The 13,448-nt window shown below is 44.0% G+C and overlaps 1 protein-coding gene across 4 annotated transcripts in view; it reads left to right on the top strand.

Annotated features, from left to right (window-relative positions):
* ERCC6 (ERCC excision repair 6, chromatin remodeling factor) overlaps window positions 1-13,448 on the top strand; it is a 426,222-nt gene that overhangs the window by 232,176 nt on the left and 180,598 nt on the right. For all 4 annotated transcript variants that reach the window (XM_077454825.1, XM_077454823.1, XM_077454824.1 and 1 more), the window contains 2 exons: window positions 3,907-4,077; window positions 4,171-4,347. In XM_077454825.1, the coding sequence (XP_077310951.1) occupies window positions 3,907-4,077; window positions 4,171-4,347 (348 nt within the window). The remainder of the gene's footprint in view (window positions 1-3,906; window positions 4,078-4,170; window positions 4,348-13,448) is intronic.

Below are 13,448 nucleotides of genomic sequence, written 5' to 3'. Positions count from 1 at the left end.
TAGTCTGGGGTTTTATGCAAGGGGTGATGCGGCTTAAGCCGCCAATCAAACCTCCCTTGGACCATTGGGACTTGAATTTTGTTTTGTCTGTGTTACAAAGACACCCATTTAAACCGATGCAACATATTCCTCTAGTCCTTTTGACAAGGAAGTTGGTATTTTTGGTTGCTATATCCTCAGCAAAGAGGGTTTCAGAATTGGCTGATCTTTCTTGTAAAGAGCCATATTTGATTTTTCATGAGGGCAGAGTGGGGAATTTGGCAAGTTATAATTCAAACTTATAATTTAAGGGGTAAGATTCCCCCCTTCAAGTTAAGGCGCACTCTACCAGGGCAGTTAGTGCTTCTTGGGCAGTGCGTCATCAGGCCTCAATGGCTCAGATCTGTTAGACCGCAACTTGGTCTTCAGTGCATACATTCACAATATTTTATCAGATGGATGTAAGGAGGTATGAGGATAAGCGCCTTTGTTGGTGTGCTGCAGGCAGCAGTATAGTTCCTCAAGTCTGGGGGTACCCTCCAGGTTGTCTCCTTCCCCTCAGGTAGCATTGCTATGTGACGTCCCATTAAGTAATTACTTAAAAAGGCTCTCTGTCCCATGATGTACGATAAAGAAAATAGGATTTTTATAACCGCTTACCTGTAAAATGCTTTTCTTGGAGTACATCATGCAACACAGAGGTCCTTCCCCCCTCTTTTTTGGTATTTAAAGGGATTGTAAAGTGATTTTTTTTTTTTTTTTAAATTACAAACATGTCATACTTACCTCCACTGTGCAGCTCGTTTTGCACAGAGTGGCCCCAAACCTGCTCTTCTGGGGTCCCTCGGCGGCTGTCTCGGCTTCCACCCGCAGGTGCTTCTCACATTCATGTGAGCTCCCTCACATGGTGAGAAGCACCTGTGGGCATGCTTCCGTGATACAGCCGGCGGCTATAGCCGCTCGCTGTATCACACGGCCCCGCTCCCCGGTGCACCACGTCAGTGGATGTGATTGACAGCAGCACGAGCCAATGGCTGCGCTGCTTTCCATCCATCCACTCCAGCCAATCAGCGGCCAGGCTGAATGGTGGAAAGGATGGCGGGGGCGAGTGCGGTATTTTCAAGGGGTGAGGTAAGTAAAACGGGGGGGGGGGGGTGCTGGGGGCACAGGCACTGTCAGATGTTTTTTCACCTTAATGCATAGAATGCATTAAGGTGAAAAAAACATTTACCTTTACAACCCCTTTAAGTATATTGATTTGCTACAAAAACTGATGAGCTTCTGGAAGGAGGAGGGGTTATATAGGGAGTGAACTTCCTGAATTTTGTATACCAGTGTCCATCACCTGAAGGTGGCCTATAACCCATTAAGTAATTACTTAAGGCTCTGTGTCCCATGGTGTACTCCAAGAAAAGGATTTTACAGGTAAGCTGTTATAAAAATCCTATTGTCCCCAAACAGAAGGGCATTTTATTTTTTCTATGATTCACTCCATGATAAACTTACTTTTAAAATCTCCAATCCCCTGCTCAAATGGGCAAATTAACTTGAAGCTACTATCACGAAGACGCTACTGTCACGATGACGCTACTGTCCACTTCAAAATGCACCACAAATGGCACAGAAGATCCACCTTAGGTGGCACTACACTCTATACATGCTGGCCAAATTCAAATCCGCACAATCCAAACAATGTTGGCGAGGCTGGGGCCTGGTGGGGACTTTGTCCCACATGCTGTGGTTATGCCCTAGCTTATGTAGCTACTGGAACTCGGTATTTAGACTTATAACAAAATTGATAGGGTTTATAATTTGACCCATCATCAAGCTGGCTATCTTAAGTATTAAACTAGAAAAATGTCTTCCCAACTTTAAACTTGGTTATCCACATACTAAACGCTGCACATCTAATACTCATGAGGATATGGAAGACAAACCTCACCCTTAATGTTGGTGAGGTAATTAATCTTGTTTCAGAGACATATGCCCTAGAACAAATAATGGCTGTCTTTCTAAATTTTATGAGCAATGGCTTATCTGGACAGAATTCCACAGATGAACATAAAATAAATCCTCACTTTCTGGAAGATCCAAAGTGTACAATACATCGGTTATAAGCTGAAATAATTGGGTGTTAAATTCCCCTTTCGCTACAGTTTTACTTTATCTTTACTCTTTTCCTTATTCTTCACCTTACCATAAGTGTTACACAAATCTTAACCACTTAAGGACCACCTCACGCCGATGTACGTCGGCAGAATGGCACGGCTGGGCACAAGCACGTACCTGTACGTTGCTTTTTAAGTGCCCAGCCATGGGTCGGGAGCGCGCCGTGACTGTGGCCGTGGGACCAGCGGACCCGATCACCGCTGGTGTCCCGCGATCGGGTCACAGAGCTGAAGAAGGAGGAGAGGTCTGTGTAAACAAACCTCTCCCCGTGCTTCCCTGTGTGGCTATCACCGATCGTCTCTTCCCTTTTATAGGGAAGGACGATCAGTGACGTCACATGCCAGGCCACGCCCCCTACAATAAAAAAAACACATAACTTCATAGATAACACCTACACTGCACCCTAGTGGTTAACTCCTTCACTGCCAGTGTCACTTACACAGGAATCAGTGCATTTAAATAGCACTGATTGCTGTATAAATGACAATGGTTCCAATAATGTGTCAAAAATGTCTGATGTGTCCGCCATAATGTCGCAGTCACAATAAAAATTGCTGATCGCAGCCATTACTAGTAAAAAAAATATAATAAAAATGCTGTAAAACTATCCCATATTTTGTAAACACTATAACTTTTGCACAAACCAATCAATAATCGCTAATTGCTATTTTTTTTTTTTTTTTTTTTTTTTCATAACAAAAATATGTAGAATACGTATTGGTCTAAACTGAGGAAAAAAATGTTTTTTTATATATATTTTTGGGGATATTTATTATAGCAAAAAGTAAAAATATTGCATTTTTTTTCAAAATTGGCGCTCTATTTTTGTTTATAGCGTAAAAAATAAAAAACGCAATGGTGATCAAACACCACCAAAAGAAAGCTCTATTTGTGGAAACAAACTGCAATTTTGTTTGGGAGCCACGTCGCAGGACCGCACAATTGTCAGTTAAAGCGACGCAGTGCCGAATCGCAAAAAGGGGCTTGGTCCTTTGGCTGCAAATTGGTCCGGGGCTTAAGTGGTTAAGCATGTGAATGAGGTAGCCTCCTTATGTGAAACTAGTAAAACAATACTAAACATGCACGGTGCATGATACTTACAAGTAAGGATGAGCTCGGGCGTGTTTGCACACTCGACGTGCAGAGCCCGCCAGGAACTCGGCACGGAGCTAATCACAGGCAGCGAGACATTTTCCCAATGTGCAGCTGCAGAGATTGGGAAATGTCTCGCTGCCTGTGATTAGTGCAGCGCCGTGCTGACTTCTTGGTGGGCTCTGCACGTGGAGTAAGCGAACATGCCAGAGTCCATCCCTGCTTACAAGTAAAATAATGACTTTTCATCATATGTATGTACTGCTAACACCTCAATCACAAATTGTTATATGCAAGACCATACTAAGTCTGATTTTTTTTCTTTTAACTTGTTTCTATCGAATAACCAAATACAAATGATTTGAAATAAAATTCATAATTTTAAGCAGAATTGAACATATCAAAGGAGCCATGTTGCCAGTGCTGATCCTTGTTAGCCAGTGGCCTCTCCATGGCATGGAGGATTGTGAATGGACATATGGCTGCAGATTTGAGCACAAAATAGAGTATTCTAATTGTGCTGACAGGAGTAAATCGTAAATCAAGTAACGTTTGTAGAGTAGGATTTTTGTGAACAAAGTGAAGCTTTGATATATGATGATTTGTCTTTGTTTTTATACTATACTATTTTTTTTAAATTTTTTTTTTTTTTTTTACTTATGTCAGGTTAAGCTGATTGGGGAAATTGGCAAAAGTTGTGGTATTCTGATCACATCGTATGCTAATGTGCGGCTTTTGCAAGAGGATCTGCAAAAATATCATTGGCATTACATCATCCTGGATGAGGGCCACAAGATCCGCAATCCTAATGCAGCAGTCACTCTGGCCTGCAAACAGGTGATTAGCATAGAATGACAAAGTATTATAGATGTGTGCATTTGTTTGATTGCTAAAGATTTTTTCATTCTAATGTAAGTGTTTCTTTCTCAGTTCCGTACCCCACATCGTATAATCCTGTCTGGTTCCCCAATGCAAAACAATTTGCGGGAGTTATGGTCTCTGTTTGACTTTGTGTTCCCTGGAAAACTGGGTACTCTTCCAGTGTTCATGGAGCAGTTTTCTGTACCCATCACCATGGGAGGGTATGCAAATGCTTCTCCTGTACAGGTATGGACTCTTTTATTGTGTAGTTGGTGGAATATAATGTATGGAACCTTTCAACTAGTTGTTATGGCTTCGTCATCTTCTGGCTTCCTACAAATTATTACATTATCATTGTAATTTATTTATTTCTACTTTTTACACTGTCACCACCAGCTGCTTAGAGATAATGAATAACAGACTGGGCAATCATTTTTGTTTTAGTTTGACTCTAAACAGAACCAAATAGAACTCTTTCATACTTTGTTACCATATACTGGTTATGTTGAAGGATGAAAATGTACTCTTTGGATGACATTAAAGGTGCCTCATCTGGTCAGGTGGGTTTAATCCAAATGCATAGAATATTCACTTTGGCTTTCACCAGTCCAGGACCTTAATGGGAACATGCACACTATCAGGTAGCTACTACAGAGAGGTCCGTGCATGAAAATGTCTTTTTATTTTAAAACACGATTTTCTATCCTTAGCTTGGCAGGCCATAACTCGATTGCCAGGTCACCCAGGTAAGAAACAATTGTTAGATTGTTCACAAACTACCAGGACCCCCCAGTTCCCTCTTTTTGTATTATGTGATGTTTTAGAGGTCTGCTTGTTGTACAGTATCATCAAAGACTGGAGATGGGGGATTCTGTGAGTGTAACAAAGCTAAGTCAGATACAGAAAAATGAAAGACTGCCACAAGTGCTTGAATAAACAGAATGCTCATTTTGAATGTTAAAAGTGGGCTTCATGGGTGCACAGGTGATATATAGGTCCTAAGTGATGTAAGATTGTCATGTGAAGGATTTTGCACAAATTGGACCCAATATTAAGCTACATTAACAGCTGCATCTTTGCCTGACCATGCATAGATGCAATAAAATCAGCAGGGGGTCACGGAAATTATCTGCAGGAGCAAGCCCCATTGAAAGCAATGTGAGGCTGTCGGCTCCCACAACTAATTGCAGCCACCCGCATTTATTCGACCCTCGATGCAGACAGTCTGCATCCATGGCTGATCACTCGCAGGTAATTGCCTTATAACTAGGGATGCACCAGTACCATTTTTTTTTACACCGAGTATGAGTACCGATACTTGACATCATGTACTCGCCGATACCAATTATTGATACCTGTTTTTGGTCATGTGACCTTTTTTTTTTTTTTTTTAAAATAATGAAAAATTACACATTTTCGCCATAATATGAGGAATTGAAACAGTCAAAAGACATATGAAAGAAAACATGTTTATTTGCTGGTCACAAACACAAAGCTGTTAAAGCGCAAATTGCACAGAACATGGTATATAAAAAAAAATGTCAACTCAAATGTCATCAATGACATGTACATTGCAAGTTCACAATTGGGCATGAGGAGAAGCAAGAACAGTATAGTACCTCAGTCAACTCACAACACAAGACATTATTAAAACACAACATGTGTTTGTTTCCAGTTTAACTTCTTACACATGTGTAAGAGAAACACATTTCACAGAGAAAACATTCCAGGATGGCAAGGAAGGATGTGTGTTAGGTTGGCATGTAGGCTGCAGTAAGGCATCATGCACAGCTCAAAGCAGCTGCTTCTCCAGGTGTTTAGCTCTTTGAGCTTTTTTTTTTCTCTACCTGTTACCTCTTCCCCTCCATGTTGGACAATGACCATGGATGAACACATAGGCTACACTATGCGGTTTCAGAAGTTTAGTGGCAGGGCAGCTTACAGGCAGCACGCAGAAAAAAAAGAAAAAGAAATTGCAAATGGAAATCTGAATTTTTTTTCTGCCTGTAAACTTTCCTCCAACTAAACTCCTGAAACTAGTGTGCAGTGGGCTGACATGAAGGGGAGGCATTAACAGGCAGGAAAAAAGCTGAAACTCCTTGAGGAGCAGATGCTTTTAGCTGCATTGTACAGGCATTATGCCTTGAATTAAAAGGTGAAATGTCACACAGAACATGAATGTCATCATTGTTGATGATGCCACGTATAAAACAAACCTCACGAGTTCACGTCATCACATCAACCAACCCATGTGCAATACAGTTACATAATGTTAGGGCTGAGGAGGAGCAACTGAACAGTGCCTCAAAACTAACATTATTTTAATTTTTAGCTTCCAGTTCAACTTCTAGGCTATAGGTCCCCCATGCATTGCACGTTGAATCACCAATAGTATGCAATGTGCACATCCTAGGTGATTCACTTTTTCACTTAAGGAAAAAGTTTGTGGCATGGAGTTAAAAAGGCAAAAATCATTTTTTTTTTTTTTAAGGCCAACATGGAGACGAGTTAACAGGCAGAGGAAACGCTAATGTTAGGCCCGAGAAGGAGCAACTGGTACTGAACAGTACCTCAAAAATAACATTTTGTAAACATTTTTTATTTTCGTAAACAATCTCTCACTTTCCACACTACTGGAAGGAGCTGAAAGATATTTTTGTGCCATTTGGGCTAGAGCGGGAAATCGCAGTTTGACTGCCCAGTACTCAAGAGGTTTTTCCGAACGCGGCACAGTGACCAAGATATGCTTCTAGTTGTATGGTAACAGTTGTGGGAGCACTGTTCTCAAATATAGATGAATAAGCAATTTAATGGAAAGCACTGTCCACAGTCATACTGGTACCTGGCTGTTGCTCAGTGCGAGGTCTTTTGGTAGCTGGCTTCTCAAGCACCTCAGGTGTAACTGCCTGTGCCTGTAGTACCTGTACAGAAGATATTTCTTGCATTTCCTGAACAAACATCTCTTTGACCTGCCTGCCAGCATATGCATTTGAAAAGGACCGATCTTTATACCTAGAAAAAGAAAAATACAAGACATTAGACAACGTCATGCAAGCAAAGCAACAACACTGAAAGCTTGCTGTGGAGGCACTGCTAGAAGGAAAGGTGATGGCAATATTCAAATAAAAAAAAGGCAAAATAGCAGCCAGCAGTAACTAATTGATTACCTTTAGATGATAATCGCTGTAGCACAGTCACTGCAGGAATTGCATCAGAGGCAAAAGAATCTGAACAACTCACATGCCGAGTCAACTCTTCAAGGGAAGCCAAGATGTTGATCATCTCCATGAGATTCCACTGATTTGCAGTGATCATTGCAGGCAGCTCATGTTCTGATACATATACTCCAATGGCCCGTTTTTGCTCTGTCAGAGATTGCAGCATGTAAACAGTGCTGTTCCAGGGAGTCTGAACATCTTGTTGAAGTCTTTTAATGGGTTGACCAAGCAGGATCTGAATATCTTGCAGCCTAGAATATGCCAGGTTTGAATGTTTAAAGTGCCCAACTATTTTGCACCCAATTCCCACAGCCTCCGTAATGCTGCACTGTGATAAAAGCCCCTCTGAGGCAGCCAGCTGTAGTATATGTGCCACACATAAAAGACTCTGAAGACCAGCATCTTCTACACCTTTTTTTTCATATTTTGCCATTATCATGGACTACCACATGGACAGAACTTTTGGGAATTGCCCAAGTGTCAGGAATTTCTTCTAGTATGCTTCTTATAGCTTGGCCTGTGTGAGAGCCTTGAAGTTTCTTTGCGTGCAGCATGACTTGGTGCAGAGTGAAATTGGCATCAATCCACTGTGCAGTTAAGCTAATTACAGACACGGGACTCGCACTACTTCTCCAAATTGTAGCATGTTGGTAATGTGTTTTTTCACTGTGTTGTGTAATTGTGGCAACAGGACATCTGTGACATGACGGTGACTGGGAATTTCATACTTTGGCTCCAAAAGATTCATAAGTCGCTGAAAACCCACATTGTCAACTATTGATAGTGACTGATCATCAAGAACGATGAATTTGCTAACTACTTCAGAAATTTTTGAGCCCTTGGGTTATCCATGGAAAATTTTTCACGTCTGGCAAGGGTTTGCTGCAGTGCAAGAGCTAGTGACAGCTGTAAATTCGCCATGCTCAGTCTTATGTTTCATTTTGAGGTGTTTTATGAGATTACTGGTATTATAACAACTAACTGTTGAACCTCCTCTGGATATTTTGACAGAACAGAGTTTGCAGTCTGCAATGCATTTGTTGGTTTCATCAATTTTTTAAAGAACTTCCAGACAGCTTACATTTTTCTGGCAGTGGCATCCATTGCATTGCACTTAAAGCCAGAAATAAGTAAGTCTCTCCACCTTAAGGGGGGTGGGAAAAAAAAATTGAGCCCAAATGATTGGTCTTCTGATTTATTTATTTATTTTCACACGAGTGTCACCTACTATTTTTTTGAATAATGAAGCTGCTCTCACCAGTGTTTTTTTTTTTTTTTTTTCTTGCTGCATCCAGCATCTTGGTATGGCCAAGTAAACCAGTGGCAGTGGGGTGATGAAATCCATACAAGGATGGTCTCAAAAAGGCACATGCAGGAAAATGTTAGGCAAGAGACAATGATGATTTATGTAACAGCAGCAGTCATTTGCTGCCATGATGGACATGTTGGGCAACAGAGACAATGTGGGACACTAAGTTGTAACACACACAAACACAGGCCGGCCGCCATGCTGGACAGTGGACATTGTTAGGCAAGAGAGAGAGACAATATGGGACAAACCAAGTGTAACACAGGCCAGTCGCCATCCTAGGCAAGAGAGAAAATGTGGGACAAACGAAGTAACACAGGCTGGCCGCCATGTTAGGAAAGAGAGAGAGATAATGTGGGACAAACGTAAGTTACACAGGCCAGCCACCATGTTAGGCAAGTGATGTAAGGCACATAAGTAAGCAAGCAACAGTTATAGAGAAGAGCACTCACCGGCCACCATGAGGGGACATGGTGTAAGGAGGATACGCGCTATGTGGGGCAGCCATGTAGCAGATGCAGCAGCAAATGCAACAGCAGCAGCAAAACATGTCATGAGGGAAACCGCACTCAAGCCATGTGGAGAGACCGCAACCTTATCCGGTTCCCGAGCTCCGTCCAAGCTGACATCACTTCCGGTATTGGTTTCTGGTATCAGGGAATTTTCCAGAGTACCGATACCCCCGAAAAGGCCAAGTATCGGTGCATCCCTACTTATAACAATTGCTTGATAGTGGCTGCAGTTTCCTCTGGAAGCCAGGAGCCCCCAATGCATTCGATGGAGCTTGCTCCTGCAGCAAATTACTGGGACTTGACACTGGTTTTCTCCCATCTGCATGCCACCAGGCCAAAATGTGACTTTATCACTCTGCATCCCCAGAATCTGATTTCCACTCAGCCTTTATTGTGGACTTCCAAGCAGCAGTGGGTTCTGCTTTCTATGACATTATTGCAGTTCATTGTCTTGGCACCCAAAGATTTTGAGGTGATTATCTGCACCTGCTGCTTTTGCTTACTGTGGCTGTAAATACATGTTGTTGTTTCCCACCAGCATCTTTTAAACTGGAACAACACCTTTAGAGCCATTTCACACCGAGCCGCGGGGGGCGTCGGTGGTAAAGCAGCGCTATTTTCTTTCTCGTACATCACGGGACACAGAGACTCAGTAATTACTGGTGGGTTATAGGGTATCACTAGAGGATTGGACACTGGCACACCCTAGACAAGAAGTTCAATCCCCCATATTACCCCTCCCCCTACTGGAGGTACCTCCGTTTTGTTTTGTTTTTTGCCAGTGTCTTAGGTGTTGGTCACAAGTGAAGATGTGCTGTGCTGAGCTTCGCTGGAATATCCTTACTGGGGCCAGCTATGCAACCGGATCCATTCAAAGTGTCTTTTCCAGACCAAATTGGATTGTACCGAGCCTCGTGTCCAAAGAAACAAGGTTTTACCTATAACGCTTCTCTTTTTAGAGAGCTGGACCATGGGATCCAGCATTTGTTTTTTGTTTTTTTTTCAGCCATATTCCTGGCAGGGTGCTTTACAGGCCCTGAGCTGCGGATCCCCCTATTCAAGGGGGCCCCAGTCTCTGAAGGTTTTTTCCTAACGGAGCCCACCGTGAGAGGTGACGATTGGGTCTGTTATTCAGACCCTGCAGCTGGATAAGGTAAGGGAGACTCCTCAAGAATTTTTCTAATTCTAGTAGGTTTTCTCCATTTAAGTAAATGTATGCTATGCCTATAGTCGCCACCGAGGGCTGCCAAGAGCACATACCTTTTCATGCCTGATCTGTCTGCTTGGTGTCCACGCCCTATGCTCTTCCAGCCATGCTCCAGGAAGGATGAAGGTAAGGGTTTTTTTTCCTTCTGGGATTCTCCCTCCACGGATTAGGGGGCTGAGACAGGCCTGGACAGAGAGCGGTAATATACCCCACCACCCGCCGACATCCACCCCATCCACCGCCGCTCGCCGCCACCATTACAGCGGCTTCACATCCACCGGCCCTTCCCCCTCCTCTGTCCCAGCCTCCCCCCCATGCTTGCCAGCAGGGTTAGAGCCTCTACTCACGCGGGAAACGCTCATTTTTCAAAACGAGCGGGGGGGAGTGGTTGGAGGAGGGGGGCGGAGCACTAGGCTACACAGGCTTTAAAGTGCACTCTTTTTCAGATGCACACAACCTATGGAGGGACACAGAGCTGACAGGCGCATGTGAGTGTGGGAGACGCAGGCATTCCCAGGCAGCATTTACTTAGGCATCAGACTGAGTCTTAAGTAGCAGTGGCAGTTGCTGAAATACAGGGCTCAGCAGTCAGTGCATTTTTTTGTGTGGTACCTCTACCTTTTGTTGCTTTGCACTATGGGTAAAAGAGGTACAAGTACCCCGAAGAATAGGGGCTCTAAGGGGTCCCCTTTAGGCTCTGACAACCCCCTCTCTGCAGCACCTTCCCCCCTGCAGGATCCGGGCAGGCTGGCCAGGGAGAGCCATCGGGGTCAGGCACTTCAGGCACTTCAGCCCCTGTGTACATTACACATGAGGTTTTTTCCTCAACCATAAACGGTTTAGAGGAAAGATTAGTGGCCTTAATCCCATCCAGGACCCTCAGAGGGAGGAACTCTGGGATAAAGGAGAGGAATCTCCCTGATGATTCCACTTCTGAGGAATCTAGTGGAGAAGGGCCCTCTTCAGCTTCTCAGGATGAGAAAATGTTGGTGCAAATTAATGCTGGATTGGTCCGTTCCACGTTTAAGTTACCCGTACCTAAGTCAGTTAAAGAACCCACTTCTCTGAGTTCACTGAAACCTCCTCAAACTGCACATGCTTTTCCTGTTCATGGTTTGCTGGAAACGCTTATCTATTCTGAGTTGGATCACCCAAATAAACGTTTTTTTTCCTCCTAAAACGTTTTCTACACTTTATCCTATGGAGGAAAAATTTACTAAGATGTGGGGTATACCGGCAGTTGACGCCACCAGTTCCTCCGCAAACAAAAGCCTGAGGCCGCGTACACACGCGCGGACTGTTCGCCCAACTTTGTCCGTCCAACAGTTTCAGCAAACAGTCCGCTCAAAATTAGCATGGACGGACATGCCCACACACGACGAACGAACAGTTTGCTGAAACCGTGCGCGATGACGTGAACAGCACGTACGACGGGACGAAAAATACGACGTCCTATACACTGCATTATAGCTTTCGGCGTGAAAATCCTTTCTGAGCATGCGCGCAACTTTGTTTGACGAACAAGCCTACACACGAGCGGGCTGTTCGCTGAAACAAGGTTTCAGCGGACAGTTTTTCGGAATTTCCGAAAAACCTTGTCCGACCAACTGTCCGCTGAAACTGTCCGCTGAAAGCCCACACACGAGCGGACTGTCCGCCCAAACACTGTTCAGCGGACAAAGTTGGGCGAACAGTCCGCCCGTGTGTACGCGGCCTGACTTGTCCTGTTGACAACGCTCAGATGCTTAGGGATCCAACTGATAAGAAAATGGAATTCCTATTAAAAAAAAAATTCTCCTTTGGCAGGTTCAGTAGCACAACCTGCAGTGGCAGCAATTGGAGTCTGCCAATATTTTAGAGACCATGTTAAACAGGTGCTTAAAGCCTTACCTGAACAGCAAGCCCAGGGGTTAGCTAACCTTCCAGCGGCTCTGTGTTTTGCTGTTGAGGCTATCAGAGATTCTATCCTTCAGACCTCTTGCCTTACGCTTGGATTGGTACACATGCATAGAATCTTGTGGCTGAAAAATGGGTCAGCGGAATCACCATGTAAGAAACTCCTGGCGGGATTTCCCTTTCGTGGTGCAAAACTGTTTGGATTCAATTGTCCAAGTCCTCTCCAAAGGATCTCTAGTGGGAAAAGCACCCTTTTACCAGTCACGAAAAGGAGTAAACGTCCCTCCTTTAAACGGGCGCTTTCTCCAGTGCCAGGGGCATCAGCCTCCAGGCAGTCACGACTGCCTTCTCCGTCAAGCTCTAAGGTTAAAACTGAGTCAACCCCAGGGACAAAAGAGGTCCTGGGGGAGAAGGTTTTCAAGTCAAAACGCTAAGACCTCCTTATGAAGGGGCGCCCCCGCTCACTCAAGTGGGGGGGGGGACTACTAAAGTTCTCAGGGCTCTGGCAGGAGGAATTTCGGGACAAATGGGTGGTCTTCACAATAACTCTAGGTTACAAACTAGAATTCAGAGAATTCCCTTCTCGTTTCCTTAGATCAAATGTACCCAGAGACGCAGAGAAAAAAGTCTCTCCTTCTAGCGTTGGAGCGACTATTGACACAAAAAGTTATCATGGTAGTTCCCATGCAAGAGCAGGGAATGGGGTTGTAATCAAACCTTTTCACGGTACCGAAGCCAAAGGGAGATGTCCGACCCATTCTAGATCTCAAGGATCTAAACCGATTTCTAGAGATACGGTCCTTTCGCGTGGAATCGATCCAATCGGTAGTCTCCATCCTACATGGAGGAGAACTTCTGGCATCAATAAACATCAAGGATGCTTGCCTGCATGTACCTATTTTCCCTGCTCATCAAAAGTTCCTGCGCTTCGAAGTAGAAAAACGCCACTTTCAGTTCATAGCTCTGCCTTTCGGGCTAGCTACTGCACCTCGGGTGTTTACAAAGATCTTGGCCCCTCCTCTGGCCAGGTTAAGGGCCCAAGGTATAACGATAATAGCATACCTAGACGACTTGCTCTTGATAGACCGGTCAGTAGCCCGTCTGGACCAAAATTTGGTCACCACAATCAGCTACCTGGAACGCCTAGGTTGGGTCCTCAACTTAGAGAAGTCTTGTTTAAAGGGATTGTAAACACTTACAAATCA

Source organism: Lithobates pipiens, unplaced genomic scaffold, assembly GCF_037356315.1.
Source record: "Lithobates pipiens isolate NorthernLeopardFrog02 unplaced genomic scaffold, aLitPip1_a1.2 Scaffold_25, whole genome shotgun sequence".
NCBI lineage: Eukaryota > Metazoa > Chordata > Amphibia > Anura > Ranidae > Lithobates > Lithobates pipiens.
This window is presented reverse-complemented; position numbering and strand designations above follow the sequence as displayed.